The 24,354-nt window shown below is 37.9% G+C and overlaps 2 protein-coding genes across 2 annotated transcripts; one reads left to right on the plus strand and one right to left on the minus strand.

The window, feature by feature from the left end:
- Window positions 1-6,898: 6,898 nt before the first annotated feature.
- LOC149028492 (protein LIFEGUARD 2-like) lies at window positions 6,899-13,308 on the plus strand. The gene is made up of 4 exons (XM_089137117.1): window positions 6,899-7,378; window positions 7,483-7,596; window positions 12,521-12,678; window positions 12,790-13,308. The coding sequence occupies exons 1-4, from the start codon at window positions 7,138-7,140 to the stop codon at window positions 12,994-12,996; spliced, it is 720 nt and encodes a 239-aa protein (XP_088993243.1). The 5' UTR covers window positions 6,899-7,137; the 3' UTR covers window positions 12,997-13,308.
- A 4,635-nt stretch (window positions 13,309-17,943) lies between these two features.
- LOC149028493 (uncharacterized) lies at window positions 17,944-19,312 on the minus strand. The gene is made up of 3 exons (XM_089154207.1): window positions 18,877-19,312; window positions 18,572-18,670; window positions 17,944-18,086 (listed from the first exon to the last, which is right to left on the minus strand). The coding sequence occupies exons 1-3, from the start codon at window positions 19,310-19,312 to the stop codon at window positions 17,944-17,946; spliced, it is 678 nt and encodes a 225-aa protein (XP_089010333.1).
- Window positions 19,313-24,354: the final 5,042 nt, after the last annotated feature.

Raw genomic sequence — 24,354 nt, forward strand, 5'->3', positions numbered from 1 at the left:
CTTCTATCAAGAGATCATCAATGTACATTGAAATTCCACCTAAAATAGTCTGCAAAATTTGCCGGTTCGCTAGGTTATTCACCAAGGGGCCAACCCACAAATTTTGCCAAAATCTCACACTTAATCCATCTAGCCTAATGTGTAATGACAAAAACACCACTATGAAGCAATGTAGTGGGAGTTGTAAATTCCAACTAGTGAATTTGGTGTGCCACTGTATCAACCAGGTAGACCAATCAAAATAGACCAACCTTACATACAAATGACCAATGGACATTAAATACCCCCCAAGTGTTTTTTTTTTTTTGGTATAGGTACCCTCATGTATACCTAACACCAGGATATTCTAGTGCCAGTTGTATATATTATAAGTCTTCATCTTTAAACAATGTTGGACTAGTAATTATAATGAGTTCGATTCCTCTTACATTGACCACTTCACTATCATACATTTAGAGGGTTTGTTCTTGGTGTTCTTGAGTGCCTAATAAATTATAAAATTTGCCCACATGAAGTATTTTATTTCAAAGATTAAGATAAATCTGATAATTCTTTTAATAATGTCAATAAACATCCTTGATTTAAAAAAAATTGTACTTTTTTTTGGGTAAGATGAGTTAGAAAATTGTACGCAATTAATAGATGATGCAAATGAAGGGAAATAATACCAAATAGGGTTTTTTTTTTTGGGTACAAAGGGGCTTTATTAAGCGGGGATGGGGATATTAATATGCCTCAACGAGAGTTGAACCCACGACACTAGAACAACTCTACTTGGCTCATTTTGCCCAAAAAATCCAACCTTAGTTTTCTATTAACTTTGACTTTGAAATTATCATTTTGCCCATGGGGGTAGGAGGTGAAGGAAAATATAATTTTTTTTTTTTTTTTTACAAAACTTCATTTAATTTTCTTTCAAATTTACAAAAGAACTCCCCTGAATTGAGTATAAGAGATGAAGCCAGAAGGAGAAAACAAAATTCGAATTTTAACACATGAGGGCAATGAAGAAGATTGGCAGGGAAAAAGGAAAGTACTCACTTGGATCGATTTCGGTACTAAAAAGTTGTAAGACTATAATTCTTCCGATCTTATTTGTCAAAGCATCCAGATGCTTTGAGATTCTCTCCTTCAAAACCTCTTTGTTCTTCTTCCTCGAATGCAACCTTCTCTTCTCTAAAGGAATCAAAATAGGAAAAAATCAAAGCTTGTTTTGTGATTGGTTTAACCGACGATTAAGCAAAACCCCTGAAGCGGGAAGAAAAGACAATCACTTCACAAAGATGAAATCCATAATTCCTTGGCTTCCGCCATGGATCTTCAAACTTAGGATTTGCATTTTTCTTCCTGTTCAAATCTTAAAATAATTCTCAAGGTGTTTGAAGAGAAAAATGCAATCTAGCGAAATATACACATAAGACAATTTGAATTAATAGTTTTGCCTAGAACGGTGAACGCTAAAGGCGATCTTCAAAACCTAATTCTATTTTGCTCCACAAGGCGCAAAGGGAGGTTTTTTTTTTTTTTTTTTTTTTTTAAACTTAAAAATTTGAGTGAGATTTTGTAAAATAAAAAACTTATATTTCCCTTCATCCCATGGATAAAATGGTAACTTTAAAGTTAAAATTAACAGAAAATTAACATTGGATTTTTTGTAATATTTCAAGTTCACCAGATTGGGAAAACAAGAGTTTGGGCCCAATTTAAGTGGACAAAATTTATAAATAAATAAAATAAAATAAAAACAAACTCTATTAAATATAACCATTATACTAATACCTTGAAAGCAATTAGCCACTTTTATTGGGGAGAGAAAGAGGGCAAATCGGCCATGTGTTGGATCTCTTGGAAAAGAATGTGTAAGGCTAAAGATAGAGGGGGTCTTGGTTTTAAAGAACCCTTCTATCCATAATAGAGCCCTCCTAGGAAGATTGGCATGGAAAATTTGGTCAAACACATGGTTATTGGTTAAGATTTTTCAAAGTTTTATATTTCCCAAGTGTTGATTTCCTAAGTGTCCAATGGGACCCTCTTGGGCTTGGAGGGTATAATCTTGGGTAGAGAGGTGTTGAAAAAAGGTTTGTTGTGGATAGTAGGTTCAGTGGAGAACATCAATATCTGAGATAATCTATGGGTTGGCACCACTTGGAACTATAAAGTGCAGCATCAAGAGGCTAAAAACCTCTCTAATGTTTCCAAGGTCAGTGAATTAATAGATCATGAGCTACGACAGTGGAAGACTCAACTGATTCAGCAAACCATTCACCCAGATGATGTGAAAGAGATTTTGAAGATTAAGTTGGGCTTATTTCAATTAGATGCCATCAAGTTTGGGGTCTTGCTAAGAATTGAGTGTACACTACAAAGTCAGCCTATCATCATATCACCAATCTAAGAGACCATGAGGAAGAAATTTTTGCAACAAATTAAGTGCCGAATCAATTATGAAAAACTGTACGGGCTTGCTTGCAATGCCTCTCCCAAGATTAGATCTTTTATGTGGAGAGCATCCTCCCAAGTTCATAGCACAAGTTTGAACTTGAAGAGAAGAGATATTCTCAGTGATGCAACTTGCCAAAGATGTGGAAATATCGAAGAGTCTGAAAACCACCTCTTTATGGATTGCAAATTTGCTAGATCAACTTGGTTCGAGTCAACATTCTCTTATATCCCCCTAGTGAGTATTCCTAATTTTTATTTTGTTCATGGCGGACTGGTTTAATTTGATTGCAAAGGTGAGAAGAGTCAACTTGCTGGATTGGCAGCCTTAATGTGTTGGAATCTATGACTCTCTTGCAATGAATTGATATTTCAAGGCATTAACTCTTCTCCTCAGTAGGTGTTTGAGAATGCCATGCAACAATTTAATGAGTTATGTAGACTCAAGTCTCTTAGCTATCGACCTCCAAAGAGTAAAGGTAGTAAGGTGAATGATGGGATAAAAAATTGGTTGCCTCCAATTGAACCATTTGTGAAGCTGGATATGGATGCTTCTAAGTCTAATGCAGGTTATGGACTGGGTTTGATCATTAGAAACAGCAAGGGAGAACCTTTAGTAGCGACTTTAATCCCAACTGAGTTCTCGATGCTATTGAGGGAGAGACTCTTGCATTAAGGGAGGGTTTACTTCTTTGCCTAAGTGAAGGTCTTGATTGGGTCAAGGCGGTAATCGATTGTCAATCACTGGTGAAGGCCATCCATGGAAGCTTAGAGGTGCCCAGGTCGACTAGTAGTTTAGTGTGAGACATTAAACATTTACTACCAAGTTTTTGGATTGTAATGTTTCATTTTGTCGTAGAGAGATTAACAGCTATGCTGACTCCCTCACCAAGAAAGCAGTCTCCTTGTCAAGTAGGACTAACTTACCTATTTGCACCACTTGGTTATCCAAGCTTTGTAACTCGGACTTATCTTGCTCTCTTCATTAGAATGAAAGTTGATTTACCAATATATATATATACACACACACATACATACTAGTAAGGACACACGTGCATATGCACGGGTGGTGTTTTCACGTGCAATTACTATCTGTTTGTAAAAGAGCAATAATATGATCTAGGGGATATTTTATTCTTACTTAATGCTTTTGAAATTATTTCATTAATCCTACCCATTTAATTGTTATGCAGCTAGTGAAAATAGAATGAATGCATCCAAACACATGAGGCTGCTACACATCTATGTCTTTGGTGCCCAAAAGGTACATTGTAGGGGTGTCAATTTATGTTGGATAAAACCAATATAAGTATCTAGATGCTAGTCTTAGGATTTTGGAAAATTTTGGCCCAACCAGTCCTATAGCCCTAAAATTTCCATGGAAATTTAGAAAAGAAGTTGAAACATAGTCTTCTAATATATGAAATCATTTCTAAAATATTTCAATGATATATATTTGTTGATCGACTTAGGAATGAAACATAATAGTTGTTTGTAAATGTTAATGCATGCAAGTTGTCCTCAAGATATGAGTAGCAATGACATAAGCAGATGGTAAATATAATTATATTTTCTTTTCAACGTGAACCCAATCATTATTTATTAACATGGAAAAGAGAATTTGCCAAAGACCTAGTTTACTTAGGCTGCGTTTGTTTGTTGGAAAAAAAAGGGGGTGAGAAGATTGTACTTGTGGGTCCCATATGTTAGTGGGGGTGTGGAGCAGTATAGTAAACTATAGAAAAGTATTGTGTTTGGTTAAAAAACATAAAATGTTTTAAATTACAAAAAAATAGAAAAATTATATTCAAGAAGCACATCACACATGCATATGCATGCATAATAATGATAAGAGTTTGTGAAGAACTGAAAATTGAGATTTTGCTTATGAGTTTTAATCGTATTTTATAGAGTTTTTTTGTAATGCAAAATTGTTTTTTAAATATTTTAAGTTCCTTTTGTTCTTTTAAAGGATTTTGTCTTTTTGGGTAATGTTCTTTCAATGGATTTGTTGATTACATATAAGGTCAGTAATATCCCAAATAGTACTTTTGTATTTCAAAGTGAAATTTATTTTTTCTAAGTCATTTTTCATTTAATGGATTTAGTGGTTACTTTTACCCAGAACAAAAATGATTTGGTGATTACACCATGTAGCTTTTCGAGCATAAGGTTAGTGGCAATGAGAGAAACAATTAGACAAATAAGACTATAAAATGATTTGTTATGACCTTCAAGGATGAAACCAATGCAGAAGCTACCACCTCTCTCCAAAATGTGAGTTCTTGAAACACATCTATTATAAATGACAATGTAGAATGTGAAAAAATAACAATTACTTGAGAAAGAATTGAAGATAAAGATTAAAAAAATATAGTCATCGGTGTTCAACCATGAAAGATGAGCAGGCTACTTGAATCAAAAGTCAACATAAATCTATTCCTATATTTCTTCAAGGGCACCTCCATCCTTATGTAGTTGCCGACCTTTTGCAGCTCTTCTCTCATCTCCTCATAGTTTTTTTTTGGGTAAGGAGAAAACTTTATAAGATAGAGAAACTGCGATTACAACCTAGAGATAATACATCAAACAACATTAACCATCTAACATGAGCTGGAAGGGGGGGGGGTGTGCACATATAAGAAAGCTTCCTATGTTAACGCCCCTTCCTTAGCCAAAGCATCAGCCCTTGAATTAGCTTCCCTAAGCACATGTGTAAAAGAAATATATTCAAAAGTGTCTGCTAGCCGTCTAATATATGAGATGATAGGAAAGACCTTCCATGGAACATCCAAAGGATGCTTTTGGAGGATGATAACTAATGCTTGGTTGTTACTTTCCAGCACTAAGGAAGTCAATTTGAAGTCTTTGACCCAAAGCATGGCTTGGCGCATGGCCAGAGCCTCAAGCGTTGGGACGTCTTGGGATGAAGAGCAACTTCCAAAGCCAAACATCATCTTGCCCTGAGAATTACGTGCAATTCCACCAAAACCAGCAAGATTATTCTCCTTAAAAAAGGAGCCGTCCACACCTTGTCATTGGTATCTCTATTTTGTGGGAGTACGATAAACTGTTTAATCGTATCCATGATGGAGCATGTTGTAAGAAATTATGGGAAATGTAAATCGCTCCAAACTTGCTTTGTATACTGACATCGAAGGAAAATGTGGTCAGGAAAGGATTCTTGGACCCTACAAAATAAGCATTCTTTGGAACAAGAACAACCCTGAAGGACAAGGAGATCGGCAATTGGAAGTTTCTGATGCAATAGTTTCCGGAGAAAATGGATAGCCCTCGGGGGAAGCAATAGTAGCAAAAGTTGCCGCCATTAGAACGTGCCAACTGATGGAATCCGCTGACAGCGCAAATGTGCACAGGCAAGCCTATAGGTTGATTTAATTGAGAAAATCCTCGATGAAGTCCAGTACCAAATAATGCAATCAGCCAAGTCCAAATGAGGTATCTAAATGGCCATAATTTTCTCAACCATATGGCGAGACCACCATAAAAGTAGGAGATCGCGATTCCAAGAATGAGTGCGCTCATCAATTAACTAAGCAACTGATGTAGGACGGGTGAAGGTATAGGGATAATTGTCCACATCCGGAAGAGTGTCAGGGATCCAGTTAGAAGTCCAAGGATTAATGAGTTCACCATTTCCTACCAAGAAGAGCATACCCTACTTTACAAGATTACGACCCATCGATATAGATCTCCAACCCCATGACTCCTAAACTTGAGGCTGAACTTCTAAGAAGAGGTGGTTGCTTGCAATATCTTCTCATAGTTGATGGATTGAACTTTATATCAAATTTACTAAATCACCCTAAGAAATATTATTTATGAAAAGAGAGTCAAACCTTATCATATTTACATGCTAAAAGCCTCATACAAATATGACACTTGTCATACAAGAGCCAACAAAAAGTATTTACCAAAAAGTAAATAAAATAATGGGAAGTAGATGTTGTTACGGGACTCAAAACCGTTTAAATTTGAATGAAACAAAAAAGCAGCACATTTAAGTGGAGAAAAGTGAAACTAAATTTCATTTAAGTAGAGAAAAGTGAAAGTAAATCTCATCTTTGTGCTTACTTTTCTAACTACCATCAATGTAATTAATTTTAAAGAAGCAACAATTTTACTTATATATGTATATATAAAATGAGAAATCCCCTATCTTCAGGAAAATATATTTTATTTTTACCAAAAAATATTTATATTTGACGCGGTTAACACTTGTTTTTTTTCCAACGTGGCTTAACACGTCAGGCACATGTGGGAAACTTCCTCCGAGGAGCAGATTATCCTTCACACCAAAACTTCGAAGCGAAGACTGGAAGATACCAATGTGCGTGTGACACGTCAGTGGAAGCGTCGTAGAATCTACAACTCTCCAGCAACACAGAAATTCCGTTGCGGGACATATCGAGAAGCTTCGCACCTGTTACAATCCGGAATCGGAATATAGCATCCGCTAACAAATTCCTAGCGTTATACACTTATATTTCTCCCAATCCCCAACCGTTCCTCTTCGTCCTCATTCTTAGTTCTCAAGGAATTCCAAAACCTTACGCCTACGGAACCGTCTGCAAAGCCCTGATTTTCTTCTCATCGTCTCGAATTCTGTCTCTCTGTTGTTTATTTTCTGATTTCTTCGACAACTGCGAAGAAGTGAAACCCTAAGTTTCTGCAAAGATGTGGAGCCAGCCCTTCCGGAAAGATGTCGAGTCCGGTCAACTCTATCCGATGATGTTAGAGAGTCCAGAACTCAGATGGTCCTTCATTCGTAAAGTCTATACCATCATCACCCTTCAGTTGCTAATGACTATTGCTGTAGCGGCAGTCGTTGTTTCGTACCGTCCAATCTCAGAATTCTTCGTCGGCTCGACACCCGGATTGGTTCTTTACATTGTTCTTATTATTATGCCTTTCATAAGTATGACATCTCTTCCTAATTCTTGAGATTTCAAATCTTGTTAGGTTTTATTAGTTTTAATGTCTGAGTTTAATCTTTTTTATGCTTTTGTTGAATTGTTGCAGTCCTGTGTCCTCTCTATTATTACCACCAGCGGCATCCTGTGAACATGATACTTCTTGGATTGTTTACCGTAACGCTTGCATTCGCTGTTGGAATGACTTGTGCATTCACGAGCGGTAAGTAATTCAAATCCTGAAGTTTTCGAATCTATATATTTGGCTTGACTGTCTGGAATCCTTGATGTCTTTTAAGATTGTTTCATCATAAGGAAGCAGAAAGCACTATAACCTTTCTGTCATTGCTGGACGAGGAGTTCCTTAAATTCAAAAAACAAAAAGAACAATGAGGAGAAGAAAAAGTGCGCTTTTATGGTTTTCAATTAGAGAGATCGGAGAGTTTAACATTATAGCCTCGATAATGGTTTATTATGTTCAAACCTGGTTTGTTCCCTTGGTATCGTGTTTGATTTTGGTACTCGCCTACTAGGAATTGGTAAGAGAAATATTGATTTTAGCACCTGAGTTACTCTTAACCATGGTGAAGAAAGAGTATCTTCATCGATTGGTCCTAACCTGACCTAATTGGACAAGATTATTCCTGACATTAATCAATTCGGGACAGGATTGACCAATCAAACGGCAAATTACCGTTGGAGAAGGGAAACTAGGTTACCATTGGAGAAGGGAAACTAGATTTTCTAAGGATTTGATGTGACAAGACTTACTGTTGTGGCAACATGAGATGGAGATTTAAGAACTGAAACTGCAGAGGGCCAGACCTCCAAGGACCTTAGGGTAAGTCGTGGGGAAGTGCATGCCCAGTTTGGGCCTCATGTTAAGTATAACCTCAGTAGAGGTGATTGGACGGCATGACTCCTTACAGCCAAGTAAGCGGGCCCCACTTATTAGGAATGAGGTTGAATTCATCTATAATCTGAACATCCGATTATCTTACAATTTGTGATGTAAACATGGAATTGGGCTGCTGTAGTGAGCTTTCATGGAAGGGAAATTAGAAAATTGGGAGGATCTTTTTCTTTCAGGGTGGGTAATAATTCAACTTACCATTGTTTAAATATCCTTGAATAAAAACTTGAATGATTGAAGAAACTTTTGGAAAAGTAAGGAGAAGGGGGGGGGATCAAAGAAAGGGATAACAATTCCGTGTGTATGCCAAGCAGCACCAAAACATGGGGAGATGTATTACATCAATATAGACCATGGTACGAAATTTGGTCGAAACTTGCAAAATTTCGCACTTTTGAAAAACCGAAACGAAACCAGTGGGTAGCGAAAAAAAGTCCCTAATGGGTCGAAATATGGGTGAGCCAGTTTGAACCGGCTGGGGAAACTTGCGAAAATTCGAGGGTTTCAATCGAAACTTCGCAAGTTTCGATCGAAACCCTCGAATTTTCGATCGAACCTCAAAACCTGGTTTTTTGTTTAAGTGAACCGGCTGAACCAGCCGGTTCAATGTTATAAAAAGTCTCCGTCTTCGATCGAAACTCTGGGAAACCAGAGTTTTGATCGGGAAACGCAGGCAGAGCAGGGAGTTTCGATCTTCATTTTTCGAGCTTTTTTCGACCATTTTTCATGGTTTTGCATGATTTCAAGTTGATTCAAGCACTCCTTTAGTGAAATCGGCACTTATTAGTTGATTATTTCAAAGTTTGAAGCTCTATTGGAAGGTAACCTAGCTTTGAATGGTTTAGTGAACAATAGTTTCGCTGGTGACTTGGTGGGCTTTTAGCTTCATTTCCTTGGGTTTAGAGGGCATTTTTAATATGTTTTAATGGCATTTTTAATATGCTTGTATCAGTGCTTCTTTAGGGCTTAGAGGGCAATGGCATATTTCATTAACAAGTTCTGGATCAAAATTCTGACATCCAACTTGAACATATTCCCTCTATTAAGCATGCTAAATATTTAATTTTTTGAAAGCTGTAAATGGAATACATGAGCCAAGCAGCTTGCAAGACTCGATGCTGAAAACATAAGAGTTTCAAGGGGAAAGAAGAGAAGCAAGGAAATGAAGCTAAAAGTCCACCAAGTCACCAACGAAACTACTGTTCACTAAACCATTCAAAGCTAGGTTACCTTCCAATAGAGCTTCAAACTTTGAAATAATCCACCAACAAGTGCCGATTTCACCAAAGGAGTACTTGAATCAACTTGAAATCATGCAAAACCATGAAAAATGGTCGAAAAAAGCTCGAAAAATGAAGATCGAAACTCCGTGCTCCGCCTACGTTTCCCAATCCCAGAGTTTCGATTGAAGACGAAGACTTTTTATAACATTGAACCGGCTGGTTCAGCCGGTTCACTTAAACAAAAAATCAGGTTTCGAGGTTTGATCGAAACTTGCAAGTTTCGATCAAAACCCTCAAGTTTTCGCAAGTTAACCCAGCCGGTTCAAACTGGCTCACCCATATTTTGACCCATTAGGGAAATTTCAACCGAAACCGAGGACTTTTTTTCGGTACCCACTGGTTTCATTTCGGTTTTTCAAAAGTGCGAAATTTTGTTAGTTTTGACCGAATTTCATACCATGATATAGACACTATATAAAATTCCCAAATTGACCAAAAAAGGACTTATAAGCACTCTAGAAGACTCAAAAGAGGTAAATAAGGTCAAAACAAAATCCTATCTAATTTAGTATCCTAATCTAACTCAAATACTGACTCAAATATTAAAGTAACGTCTAATCCCGTAAACTTTCTGGTTTATAAATTTGGTTCATTGCAGCAATAAACCCAAAAGTAAGACCCTAAGAGCTTTAATGCATATAGATACCACGCATGGGCCAAAATTAAGTATCTCAAAGCTCAATTGACCCTTTTGGATATTTTTAACCGCATCAAGAATCCTTTTAACATTCTTCTGCTTCACTTGCTTGAAAGATGTCCATTTCTCTGGTTCTTTGTTTATCATTTTCGTTCTTAGTATGAGACAATATTGCTAGAGTTTTAGTGTTCTCTTTTAACCAATGCTGCACCATTGTTTATTTGACTCCTAAGTGGGTTCACATGACTACCGTCTAGTTTCCCTTGCCATTTTATTTTCATTATATGTATTATAAAGAAGGATAATTCTTTAGGTTCTGTCTGGTTGCAATGTAATTTAATCTCATGGAAGTGAAATATAAAATATTAAATGAAGACTTTTCTGACTATCTACTACGATGATTGAGCCCTTCTGCTTCCCCCTCATCCACTTACTTGTCTATTTTCCCCTTCTTTGCTCCCTTCTCTTGTTGTCAGGGAACACACCTCCCTTTCTATCTGTAATCCCCTGCTCGACGTTGAACTCTCCTGGTCCACTTACTCATTCCCCCAACTAGTTCCCATTCTATTCAGTTGGGCCCAACTGGTACCACTCCTCTATCCATCATCCAGTTCCCTCCCCTATTTCTGGTGGGCCAGGCCCAGATTCTTCCCCCTCTCACCCGGCCGTAAAAAATTTGGGCATTTTGAGCTTCCTTTTCTCCTCAGCTAGGACCTCTGATGCCTTTGTTCCCTTCTTTTGGCCTTGTTATTGGAGACTTGGCTGCTTCACCCTCTGCTCTTGAGGTCTCTGAAGGGGTAACCTGTTACATATGAGTGCATCGATGATTGTGATCTGGATATTGAGTGTCCTCTTGAGACTGAAACCTCTAACCCCTTGTTTGCCTGTGAGTACAGTGGTTGCAAGAGAAGCAATCACACTTCTAAAGGATACTACCATGTCGTCAAAAGACTTTATTGTGTAGATTTCAAATCCCACAAAAAGAAGAAGAAGAATAATCATTGAGGCAAAATTAGTTTAGAGGCCTACTTTGTTGTGCTTTGGCTTTGGCCTTTTGAACCTTATTCTTCTCCTGTTGCTCTGCTTTTAGCCTAGTGCCCATGGGCTTTGCTTGGCTCCTGCCTTAGTTGCTTCATTGCAACACCCCCTTCTTTTTCTCCTATTGGTTAATGAATTCATTTATCCAAAAAAAAAAAGACTGATGATTGACTAAGAACTCCTAGATAATCTAAATGTAGTTCTCAACCAGTATACGAAAATTCCTTTTTCTTCTGTAAATACATTTACTATTCTTTCCCTGCCTTTTACTTGTAGCCAGACAGGCCTTACTGAAAGTTAAGGAAGCAGTTCCCCTTGTGGCTTGCACAAGGGTTGATTCATTGATTCTCCAGTTGTGCATTAGATTTTTCTAATACCAATTTGGCATGTTGCATAGACCAATTTTCTCTGTGAGAGTGATACGTTGTCTTTTATTTGAACAACATGATTTAAGGGTTATTTGTTACTGTTGTGAAAGGTGTAGTGCAACCAAACTGTCTGTGGCACTCCAGAACCTAATGTCGTTAGGAAATGGTCTTTTAAGTTCGCTCTTTTTTTTTTTTTTGGGGGGGGGGGGGGGGAGTGTTGTGGATACATACATGCAAGTATGGACGTCTTGGTGTTAAAAAGACTTAAAAAACTGCCTGTCCTAGTTTTTTTTGCAAAAAATGCCACGTTCTGTGTGGGACATTTTACATTTAAGTCCGAGCTGTAGTATAAATGGTTGAGTGGATGAATCCGTGATATATTACTTCAAATCTGAAGTAGATCGTGACATAATACTATAAATCTGAAGTAATTCAGTTATAAGTACTAGGTTTGTCTTTATTGTATGGAAGCCTTGGCATTTTATGTTCTTATTCCTACTTTATGGTTGTTCAGCCATGATTACTTTTTATCATTGAAGTTTGTGGATTGGTTGTAGACTTCCTCTGGCTGTAATATTAAAAGACATGCAGCCAGCTAGATCACTGAGGAAAATCTTGTGGTCAAGTAAAGCCAATCACTTGCATCTCACATGTCAAGTTCCAGCCCTGATTTTGTTGAACATACGTAGGAATAGAACTAGAAGGAAAATAGAGACTATTAAAACCAGGCCATAATTATTCTGGGATAATTTAAGTGAGGTATATGGTGAAGTTTGATTCGAAGGTTGTCAGAAAATCAATGTATGCAGTGTTAGATAAAAGAATTGGTTCAAATTTCAGTTATTTTGTATTTACTGTAACTGAAACGAAAAAGTCTTACGACTGCCCCACTGTTTTCATTTTCACAGGCAAGGTTATTTTGGAATCAGTAATTCTTACATCTGTGGTGGTGGTGAGCCTTACTCTCTACACCTTCTGGGCAGCAAGGAGAGGTCATGATTTCAGCTTTCTTGGACCATTCTTATTTGGGGCAATCATGGTTCTTATGGTTTTTGCCTTGATACAGGTAAGTGATCTCAAGCTCGTTTCATTCTTCTGCAAGTGATGATCTTGTAGTGGTGGATGAATCTCGCTCACCTATTTATGGAACTAAAATTTCTTGTCATTGGTCTTGCAGATACTTTTTCCCTTGGGAAAACTTTCAGTTATGATATATGGGGCTTTGGCATCTATTATATTCTGTGGATACATCATCTATGACACAGACAATTTGATCAAACGCTTTTCTTACGATGAGTACGTTTGGGCTGCCGTATCTCTGTATCTGGATATCATCAACCTTTTCCTCTCCTTGCTCACTATCTTTAGGGCTGCAGACAGTTAGATATATTTTGTTTTTTGTTTCTTCCCTTTTTAGGTATTAGTTATTTCTTCTTCTTGAATCATAAATGTGTATTCAAGCTTTGTAAATCCATTTTTAGATGAAACCGCTACTGTTCTGTTCTGAGCCTCATGTAGGTGTGAGTGCACTTAAGTTCGAACATGGTAGAATGTTGACGAAATAGCTTTTGTACATACCCTAAAGTTTTCCCTACCCCAATAAAGAAACGAGCATCAAGAGAACTCATTTGAGACGGTTCAAATTCCATTCTTTCTAAACGATTGTAATCTTACGCGATTAGTATGATCGTGGGGAGCAGCGTTGAAATTGAAAGGTTTTAAACTAAAGAAAACAATGATGAAATATCTTAATAATTATGATCAGGTGAAGTGGTGAGATTGGATGGGAAGGAGATTTTATAAGTTGATTATTTTAGGGCCTGTTTGGTTACATGAATCCAGAGATTATAAAAAGTCATGGAAGTTCATTAGTCGTAGTAAAGATTTATACCACGTTGCTGAAGGCCTGTAAAAATATCTAGATTCATGAATTCTATAGATTCACCTTTTTACACTAAAAATGTGAATTAGTAGATGGGTAAGGGGTGAAATCCAGAGATTTCAAAAAAGCTATACATTTGCACATTCACAAAAATGACGTCAAATAGTTTTTTTGGATGAATTCACAAATTTCATTCCACAATCAAACACTTAATTTTATAAATTATGACTACATAGATTTGAAGTCTATAGATTTGAAATCTCTAGATATTTGAAGCCCTTAGGTATTTTGATTTAATCATGAAAAACAAATATAAAAAGTAATGTAAGTTGTTATAGTAGTAAAGATTTATACTTCATAGTGAAGAGGTCGGCATATGTAATAGCCCTCCCTTATGTATAAAAGAATTAAAAGAACTAAGGGCAAGTCGGCTGTTCGTTGTTGTTGTTGTAAATACGGCAGCATTAACTTACAATTTCTTCACCAAAGGATGAGCATCTTATCAAAATACCATGTGGATCGGAAGGAGCCAGTATCTAATTGAACCCTGAGATCATAACAGTGTGACTAGTGACTGACTCTTACCTTGCATTTGAAGAGAGAAGGGGAGGAATATTTATTATATTAGCAGGTCTGTTCCTGGTTCTCCTGTAGCTGGATTCTCCAGAAAAGAGTAAGAATTTGTCCATTTTTGGAGGTATCAGGTTTGACCAGAGACCTTGTCCGTGAAGTAAATCATCGCACCTATGACATCGCACCTATGATCCAACCAATTGAGAGAGAATCAATAGATTCTTTTTCAGATAGGAATGGGGCTCTCCGTCAATTGTCGAATTAGATGGAACTGACCCAGAAAATGGGCTGATCCAACTCCACCAGAATCAGTTAGGCACCAAACACCATGCCATTAATCTTCTTTTTGATCAAGAACCTGGGTTCAGATAGTAGTAAATGAAGGGCACATCACTTAAATCTTAGGTTTGCACATGAAATGAAGGTCCAGCAGAATCCTTCCTTCTTCATTATCACTAATAAAGAAGGCATATGTATGTTACAATTTTCCTTCTGCATTGTATTTTGAATTACCTCTCTCGTAGTCTTCGTAAGGCTTCTTATTCATTCTCGATTGGGGATGTAACCGAGTTGGACTGGGTTAGGGCTCGGCTAAAGCCCAGCTTACCCTTAAATTCCATTCGCAAATTCCGAACTGGCCCAGCCTTGCCTGGTTCAGGTCACACTTGGTTTGAAGCTGTTTTAGCATTTGAATATTGTTTGTGTTAAAGGAAAACGTAACATAGATTGAAATGAATTCTCTTCATATTATTTACTGTTGTGATTATATATTTATAGAAGTAAATACATGAAAATGTCAAAGTCACATAATAACAAAAAGAATATTTATGTATTACTCCCTAACACCCACCCGCAAAGTCAAGGGTCCTTCGTGAACCTTGAGTTTGAACGGAAGATCATGAAAACGAGGAGTAGAAAGTCCCCTGGTGAGAATATTGGCAAGTTGCTCAACAGTGGAAACATACCAAACCACCAAATCACCTTTAGTAACCTTATCATGGACAAAGTGAAAATCAACCTCAATATGTTTTGTGCGAGCATGAAAAAACCGGATTGGCCGATAAGTAAGTTGTCCCTATGTTATCACATCATAGACCAGGAGAACTCGAAGAAGAAAGACCCAACTCAGTATGAAGAGATTGAATCCAAGTTAACTCCGTAGTGGCAAGAGCAAGCGCACAATACTCACTTTCCGTACTGGAGCACGCAACAGTAGACTGTTTGCGAGATTGCCAAGAAACAAGATTACCACCCTATGATTTGCGATCCATGGGACACCCAGCCCAATCGGAATCCGAGTATGCCTTAAGAACAGAAGTAGTGGACGGTGTGAGATGCAAACCAAAGAGAATTGTACCCTTTAAATAATGCAATAAGCATTTTAAAGCAGTCCAATGGGCCTCAGTGGGCTGAGCCATGAATTGACACAACTTATTCACAGAATAAGAGAGGTCGGGCCTAGTAAGCGTCACATACTAAAGAGTCCCAACAAGACTCCTATAAAGAGCTGGATCAAAAAAATGCGGCCCATCAAAAGATAAATGAGTAGAGGTGGCCATAGGAGTTGCAATAGGTTTGGCTGTAAACAAATCAGCCCGTGCCAATAAACCACTAATGTAAAGCTGCTAGGAAAGAAGAAGACAAGCACCCATCGGAATAAGCTCAATACCAAGGAAAAACCGAGCAGGACCTACGTCTTTGAGTGCAAATTCCGAGGATAAAGTAGACATTAGCATGTTGATATCCAAAGATAAAGGACCAATGATGAGGATGTCATCAACATAGACAATAATAAACAACGCTCCACTCGAGCGATGACAATAAAATAAGGACGGATTTGTCTTGGAGCCCATAAAGCCAAGAGAAGAAGGCATGTACTAAGGTGTTGAAACCAAACACGAGGGGCCTGTTTCAATCCATATAAAGAAGTAAAGAACATTGAAGCTTGCACACAAAATCAGGGCGTTGAAACCAAACACGAGGGGCCTGTTTCATCCATATAAAGAACATTGAAGCTTGCACACAAAATCAGGGCGTTGAAACCAAACACGAAGGGCCTATTTCAATCCATATAAAGAACATTGAAGCTTGCACACAAAATCAGGGCGTTGAGAATCAGCGTAGCTAGAGGTTGATGCATATAAACATCCTCCGAAAGATGGCCATGTAAAAATGCATTATTGACATCAAGTTGGCGAATGAACCATTTCCTAGAAACCACAAGGGAAACCAAAATACGGATAATGGTAGGCTTGACAATCGGACTAAAAGTCTCATCATAATCAAGACCATATTCTTGAATATAGCCTTTTGCAACAAGACAAGCCTTATAACGTTCTATTGTGCCATAAGAATGACACTTAATACAATAAAGCCATTTACAACCGATATATAATATGACGATTAGGTGGGGGAGATATAAGAACTCATGTGTGATTAGTCAATAAGGCATTAAACTCGACATCCATAGCCTGATGCCACACATGATGTTTGGATGCTTGGAAAAAATAGGTAGGCTCACTCTCTAGAGGGCTAATAGTAAGTAAGGCAGTTGCCAGTTGGTAAGGGATGCTAAGTAACAAGAAGACTCTTAGGAATCCGTGGGATCTGAGTCCCATCTTGAGACCGTGTTGTCATGGAATGAGTACGAGAGGGTCCAATAACATATGAACTATTTTTAATCACAGAAAACCCATTAGTAGTATCCAAAACAGATGTAGAATGCCCAATATCAAGCAAAACCGCTGAAGTAGATCCATTAGTTGGTAAAAACGTTGATGAGGACCCATTATTAATTAAATTTGTTTGGATAAGCCTATTAGTCATTAAATATGTTGTTTTAGGCTCATTATCCATTAAAACTACTATAGGAGGCCCATTATCCATTAAATCTGTTGTGATGGGCATATTATCCATTAAATCTGTTGTTTTAGGCCCTTTATCCATTAAAATTGTTGTAGGAGACCCATTATCAGCCAAAAAAATTAGAATTCTCATCAACCAAAATATTAGAGATTCCATTAGCATGCAAACATGGTGCAAAAAAATCATGTTGCACCAAACTATCAGTAGGATTTGAAGAACCTTCAAAAACAGGTGCAAAGGAAAGAGCTGGACCAGCAGGTGCATTACATTCAAGAGCCATATCAAAGGGTGCTATATGTGTTGTATCAGACGAGGTAGAAGCATAAGCTATACCAAAACCATTAGCAGACCTCTCTAACAAAGGGTTAGAGCCAAGGATTCCAAAACTCAAAGGGCAAGGAGCAGGGGATAGAGAAGAAGACATGGAGGATGGAATGGACACAGAAGAAAGAGAAGAAATAGAAGGAGAAGAAGAAGAACGAAAAGGAAATAATTGTTCATAAAAATAAAAAAAAAGATGACGAGAAATAATGGTCTTACCAGTAGTAGGATTATAACATTTGTACCCATGATGAGAACCACTATACCCAATAAAAACACAATGAAGAACACGAAACTCAAGTTTATGACAAATGAAAGGTCTCATGTTAGGAAAACAACAACCACCAAAGGCACGGAGGAACAAATAATCAGGATGCTTATCAAAGAGTTTATGATAAGGAGTATCAAAAGCAAGAGCAGCAGTAGGTAGTATGTTTAAAAGAAAAATAGCAGCCCCAAAAGCATCACACCAAAAAGACATGGGCATCCCAGAATGAGCTAACATTGCTAAACCCATTTCAACAATTTGATGATGTTTCTTTCAACCTGACCATTTTGTTCAGAAGTATAAGGACAAGTCAGCCGATGGGATATCCCACAAGATTAAAGGTAGGATTTAAACCCCTGAAATTCTCCACTCCAATCTGACTAAAAAGATTTAATGGTAGTAAAAAACTAATTCTCAACAAACTATTTGAAAATTTTAAAAACATGAATAGCATCTGGCTTGTGTATAATAGTATACAGCCATGTGAAACGAGTATAGTTGTCAACAAAAGCAATGTAATAGCGAAAACCAGTATTAGAAACCACATGAGCAGGACCCCATAGATCTGAAAAGATTAATTGAAGTGGGGCAATGGTATGAGTATTACAAGTATTAAAAGAAAGTTTATGGGACTTGCCTAATTGACAAGAAGAACAAACAATACTCGAAACAGTCCCATTAATAGTGTTTACAGTAGGAAGATTAAAAGAGGAAATCAACCTACAAACTGTTTTAAAACTAGCATGTCCAAAGCGTAAATGCCATATGTCAGGAGATATCCTAAATAGCAGTAAGAGCAAAGGGAGACCAAAAAGTAGCAGGCAAGATGTAAACACCATTCTCAAAAGGACCTGTGAGGAGTAGGCGTCTTGAGGACTGCTCCTTAATATGAACAGGTTGGATGAAATTAAAAAAATACTTTATTATCAATAGAAAATTGCTGAACAGAAGAAAAAAATGATGAGAAGAAGGACATGAAGGATATTACGAAGAAGAAATTTGGAATTACCAATTTTAAGAGTAGAATTACCTTAATATTGATAGGCATACCTGAGCCATCACCAATGCAAACAGAGTCAGAGTCATGATATGAAGAAGGATAAGTGATGACTCCAAGTTCAGGGGAAATGTGGTGTGAAGCCCCAGAGTCTAGAATCCATGATGTTAAACCACCAAAAGATGAAGCACTAGCAAAATTCAGATGAGGCATAACAAAATTAGCTTGAGTACTAGCATAATGGACATGAGCACCAAAACTATGTTGCAAATTATAAGTAGCAGATGTTCTATTGTAACAAGATCGAGCAAGATGACCAGGACATCACAAATGTGACAATAATAGAATCGATCTGAACCACGAGCACCACCACAGCCGAAAAATCTGCATCCACGACCACTAGATCTGAAAGAAGTATATTTATAACCATGATCTGGACGAGAGTAATGAACCTTCAAGGATCTAGCCGAATGCACAGAAGTAGATGGAGATCCAAGAGAAGTTGTAGGAAGTTGAGCCGAAACATTGGTGATATCTTGAAGAGCAGATTGCAAAATAATCTCTTCACAAAGCAACAAACCATGTAAATTGGCAAGTTTGATGGAAATCTCCCATGTAGTTACAGAAGCGACAAAAGCTTGATACTTAGTACCTAGACCACCAAGAATGTAAAGAACAATATCAGATTCAGAAATAGGCTGAGATGCAAGAGCCAGAGCATCAGTGATATGCTTCACACGAAGCAAGTAATCAACAATAGAATTGGCGCCTTTCTTGACAGTTAGTAACTGCATTCGTAGTTGCATCACATGAGCCTGAGAAGGAGATGCAAACGTTGCAGCCAAAGCAGACCAAATAGCAAAAAGATGTCAACATTCCAACGACCTTAGCATGAACAGATTCAGTAAGAGATGATAAAATCCAAGATAACAACACCTGTCTTGACGATGCCACACAAAGAAAGCTGGATTTGACTAAGGAGATGAAGAAGAAGAGTCAAGAAAATGCGAAGGACAAGATTGAGTGCCATCAACGAACCCTAGCAGACCAGAGGCACACAACAGAGGCTGAAATTGTGAACGCCAAATCAAATAATTGGAAGGATTAAGCTTCACACTGAGATAATGATGCGCATTTGAGAAAGAAAGTGAAGGAACTGTTTCGAGGAAAGAAACCGCAGAAGCAGAAGATGTATCCGACGCCATTAAAGGAAAGAAAGAAAATAGAGAAAGTTCAAGAAAATGGGGAAATTTGAAACTGTTTCCAAAAACTAATGCACAAAAAACAAGAGAAGTGGAATAAATTAAAGTCGTAGGATCAACTAGCATATAATACCATGTTAAGGAAAACATAACAAATTGAAATAAATTCTCTTCATATTATTTATTGTTGTGGTTACATATTTATAGAAGTAAATACATGAAAATGTCAAGTGACATAATAACAAAAAGAATATTTACATATTACTCCCTAATAGTTAGTTTGTTTAGGTTGATGTGTAGACTTTAAAGGAGAATCTAAACTGATAACCTCTTGTCTCTTGCCATCAACTGTTCAATCTTGGGGTATATTACTAACTACCAACTTTGAAAATGTCTTTTTACCTTTATTTTTAGACTCCTGTTCCCTTCCTTTCTTTTCATTGTGGAACGAAAAATGTTCATTATCAAGGGAGAATGAGGAATCAGGGACTTGATTTCCATTATCTTGAAAAACAACATCACTTTTTTTTTTTGGGGGGGGGGGGGGGGGGGGGTTTGAAAAAGTCATTAATTTCTCTCTTTAAAGGTCAAAAAGTACTTTACCTTCAAGAATATTTACCTTCAAGAATATTTATTTTGTATTGCTTTTTTATAAAATTCAACCCCAAGGTAACTAGTTTCCAATCCTTTTTTTGTTTTGGAGAAAAAAAGAGTCTGGATCCTCTTCCAATTTGTGGGGGGACCTACAGGATTAAGGTGATGGGTTTTTCTTTAAAAAAAATGTTTTATTATTTTTTACTTGTGGGCTCCACCTTTGGTTGTAAAGATATCCCGTCAGGGGAGATGATCCACACTCGTCACCAGTTTCCAATCCATTATAGCATACTTTGACAACACATCTATTCTTGATTTACTTCTCTGAATTCTATGCCCTAATTTCCAATCAATTCCCACCAATATAATCGACTAGACCCGGTTTGGATTCTGATTCCAAACTATATAAACCTTGTTTCATAATCCTCAGCCACAAAGTTCCAAATAGAAAGCCACAAATTCTTTGAAAGTTTCATTACAGTTTCAATGTTAGTGAGTGATAAGTAAAAAAAATAAAAATAAGCCTGGTCGAATCATAGTCGGTTCAAACATCCCGGTTGGGACTGGTTCAAGAATTAAATCCAGAGGTATCATAAGCAAGAAGGAACCCGACGGTTATAGAAGGAGACGTGATCCCGTTAAACTAGGGATAGGCGATCGTGCTCTATATGGAAACCACAACTAACTCTCATTGAGGGGGAAAAATCCTGTGATCGGACGACTAATGATGAGACTTGTGGATTGATCCAACAATTGACAGTAAGAGGTGAACCCTATATAAACCAAAGCATAACACGAAGATACTATAACTGGATCGTTTCCCTCCATTCTCGTCTTTCAATTAAGCTCTACAACTCGTTAGAGCTCTGTGATGGTGTTCTTACTAACTTAACATTCGGAGGTGGCTTCCCAACTGCCGAGTCGGCCCATGCTTGACACTGTTTTGCATGAATCTAAGGGGCTGATCAATTTTAGGATGGGTGTGGAGACCCAATGGCCCATATAAATTATTACCAGCAAACAATGGCGGTAGCTGGGAATTCGGATGAAATTTTACGTAAGGTGTTCGGTTTCTCACTTACGAGAGCTGCCCATAAGTGGTTCTTGAACTAGCCCTTAGGAAAGATAGTTAATTTTGACAAACTTGCCCAAAAATTCATCGGTCAATTCCAAAGTGGAATACAAACGAAGAAGATCGAAGAGACTATTTTCTTTGTCAATCAAACAAAGAATAAGTCCATTCTGGATTTTCTCTAGAAAGATTTAATAAGGCAACAATAGAGATCGAGAATCTCAATGAACAGGTAGCAAAAACAACTCTTTTTATAGGACTTTCCAACCGACGTCTTATGGATTTTCTGCTAAGGATATTCCGACCACATTTACGGAACTTGTTCAAAGGTGTCATAAATTCTTGATGCCTGGCAAGGAGAAACAAAGGCAACCAACAAGGAGCATAAGAATTTTGAAAAAGGGCAAGGCTCGAAAGGACAAAACAATGGTCGAGAGAACAAGGGAACGTTCACCCGATCATGCAAAATACGCACCCCTGAATGCCCGACGGTTAGAGATTTTGGTGCAAATCAAGGATCGAGACATATTAAGATGGCCACCCAAGATGATATCCAAGCGCGAAGAAAGAAACATGAACAAGTACTGCCGATTCCATAGGGATTACGGGCATTACACCAATGAGTGTAGACATTTGAAGGTGAATATTGAGAGATTAATATCCCAAGGGCATCTTGCCAGTTATGTGAAGCGCAAAGAAGATGATCATGAAAAAAAGAAGGCTAGAGAGAAAAGAAGAGAACGCTTAGGTAGTAGAGACTATAGACCTGAAGCTTCCAACCCAAAGAAAGGAAAATAGATAATTGGGGCAAACCGATCCCCAATCCTCATGATATTTGGAGGATCAGAGTCTGAGTCCCTCAGAAAGCTAAAGGCAAAGACAAAGTTCGTGGGGTCGAGAGAAATAATTAAGAAAAGAATTAGACCAAGCTCTCATGAAACCATCACATTTGCTAAGGAGGACAAAAAGGGAGTTTGTACTCCCCAAGATGGCACGATCGTGATTAAGGTGGAGATCGATTGTCGGGAGGTGCATCGAATGCTAGTAGATACAAGGTCTTCCGTGGACCTTTTATCCTATAAAGCATATCAAAAATTGAAATTGGAAGAAGATTTGATGAGACCAACTTCAACCCATTTATATGGTTTTTCAAGGTCCTCAACGGAAGCAGAGGGAGTAGTACAATTGGATTTAACAATCGGGACATACCCAAAGGAGAAGACTGATCGATTGAATTTCCTAGTCGTTCGAGAATTGCCTACATACAATGTCATCCTCGGGAGACCATCCTTAACTAAATTAGGAGCCATCATGTCAACCAAATAGATGAAAATCAAGTTCCCCATTGAAAATGGTGTTGGCGAAGTTACTTCCAAACATAAAACTTCTTGACAATGCTATATTTCCTACTTAAAGAACAAAGTTGGACCGAGGAAGGCGACCACCATGCCGATTGAGGTCGGGAATGATCAAGATGAAGAAGCCATGCAGAGGCCTGAACCTATAGAGAAGTTGGAAAGGATCTAGTTGGATCCCCTCGAGGAGACAAAAGGAACTTTTATTGGTTCGGAGCAACCAGAGGATTTCAAGGAGAAGTTAAAAGGGTTTCTTCGAGAGAATATGGACATATTTGCATGGTTGACAGCAGATATGCTGGGGATAGATCGCAACATAGCCGAACACAAGCTATAGATCCACCCGAAAGTCAATAAGTTATTCAAAGAAAAAGAAACTTCTCGATTGAGAAGCATGAGGCCATATAGACCGAAGTTGAGAAACTGAAGGGTTCAGGATTCATTGAAGCGATTGAGTGCCCAACATGGTTGGCTAATGTTGTAATGATCAAAAAGGCGAATGGCAAGTGGTAAATGTGTACCAACTACACCGACTTGAACAAAGCATGCCTGAAGGATTGTTATCCTTTGCCCAAGATCGATCTCCTCACTGATGCAACAGTAAGGTACGAGACATTAAGCTTCGTGGACATGTACTGTGGGTACAACTAGATTCTGATGATCAAGGAGGATGAGGAGTTCACAACATTCACGACTAATTGAGAAAGCTTCTATTACAAAATGATGCCGTTCGGGCTCAAGAATGCAAGGGCAGAGAGTGGTTAACAAGATTTTCAAAGATTCGATTAGGCAAAACATGGAGGCCTACAGTGATGACATGCTTATGAAAAGTTTTTAGTGCTCGAACCATGTCTCTAACCTAACAGAAGTCTTCGGTGTACTAAGAAATATCGATGAAGCTGAACCCCAGAGAAATGTGTGTTTGTAGTATGTTCGAGAAAATTCCTAGGGTTTATGGTTTCGCAAAGGGGGATTGAAGCGAACCCTGTCAAGATTTGAGATTTGATTGATATAGAGCCACCAAAGACCGTTCGGGATGTCCAGTGTCTAACTGGATGAGTAGTTGCCCTAAACATATTTATAAAGCAATCGGGAGAAAGATGCTTACCATTTTTTAAGGTGTTGAAAGACCTGAGAAGTGAAAAAGAAGCACAATGGATAGAGGAATGCTAGAAAGCGTTGGAAAACCTGAAAGAGATGCTCGGGGCCACCCTTTCTATCCAAACCGGAAAAAGGCGAAAGACTACAACTATACTTAGCATCCTCAACTTCGATAGTAAGTGTTGTTCTCGTTTAGGAACAAGAAAAGAAACAATTGCCAATATATTATATAAGTCATGTACTTCTTGATGTAGAGACCAGATACTCAGAGATGGAGAAACAAGCACTAGCATTGATGATGGCTACAAGGAAACTCAAGCCCTACTTCCAAACCCACCCGATCGAGGTGTTAACTTACTTTCCTTTCAAAAAACTACTTCATAAGCCAGACCTTTTAGTACCGATGGTGGTGTGGTCGGTGGAGCTGAGTGAGTACCAAGTGAATTTTACCCCAAATGGCCATAAAAGCAGAAGCTTTGGCTGATTTCGTTGTTGAAACAACAATTCTAATG

This window comes from Hakea prostrata, chromosome 1 (assembly GCF_041222555.1).
Source record: "Hakea prostrata isolate BN-2017 chromosome 1, UWA_Hpros_2, whole genome shotgun sequence".
NCBI lineage: Eukaryota > Viridiplantae > Streptophyta > Magnoliopsida > Proteales > Proteaceae > Hakea > Hakea prostrata.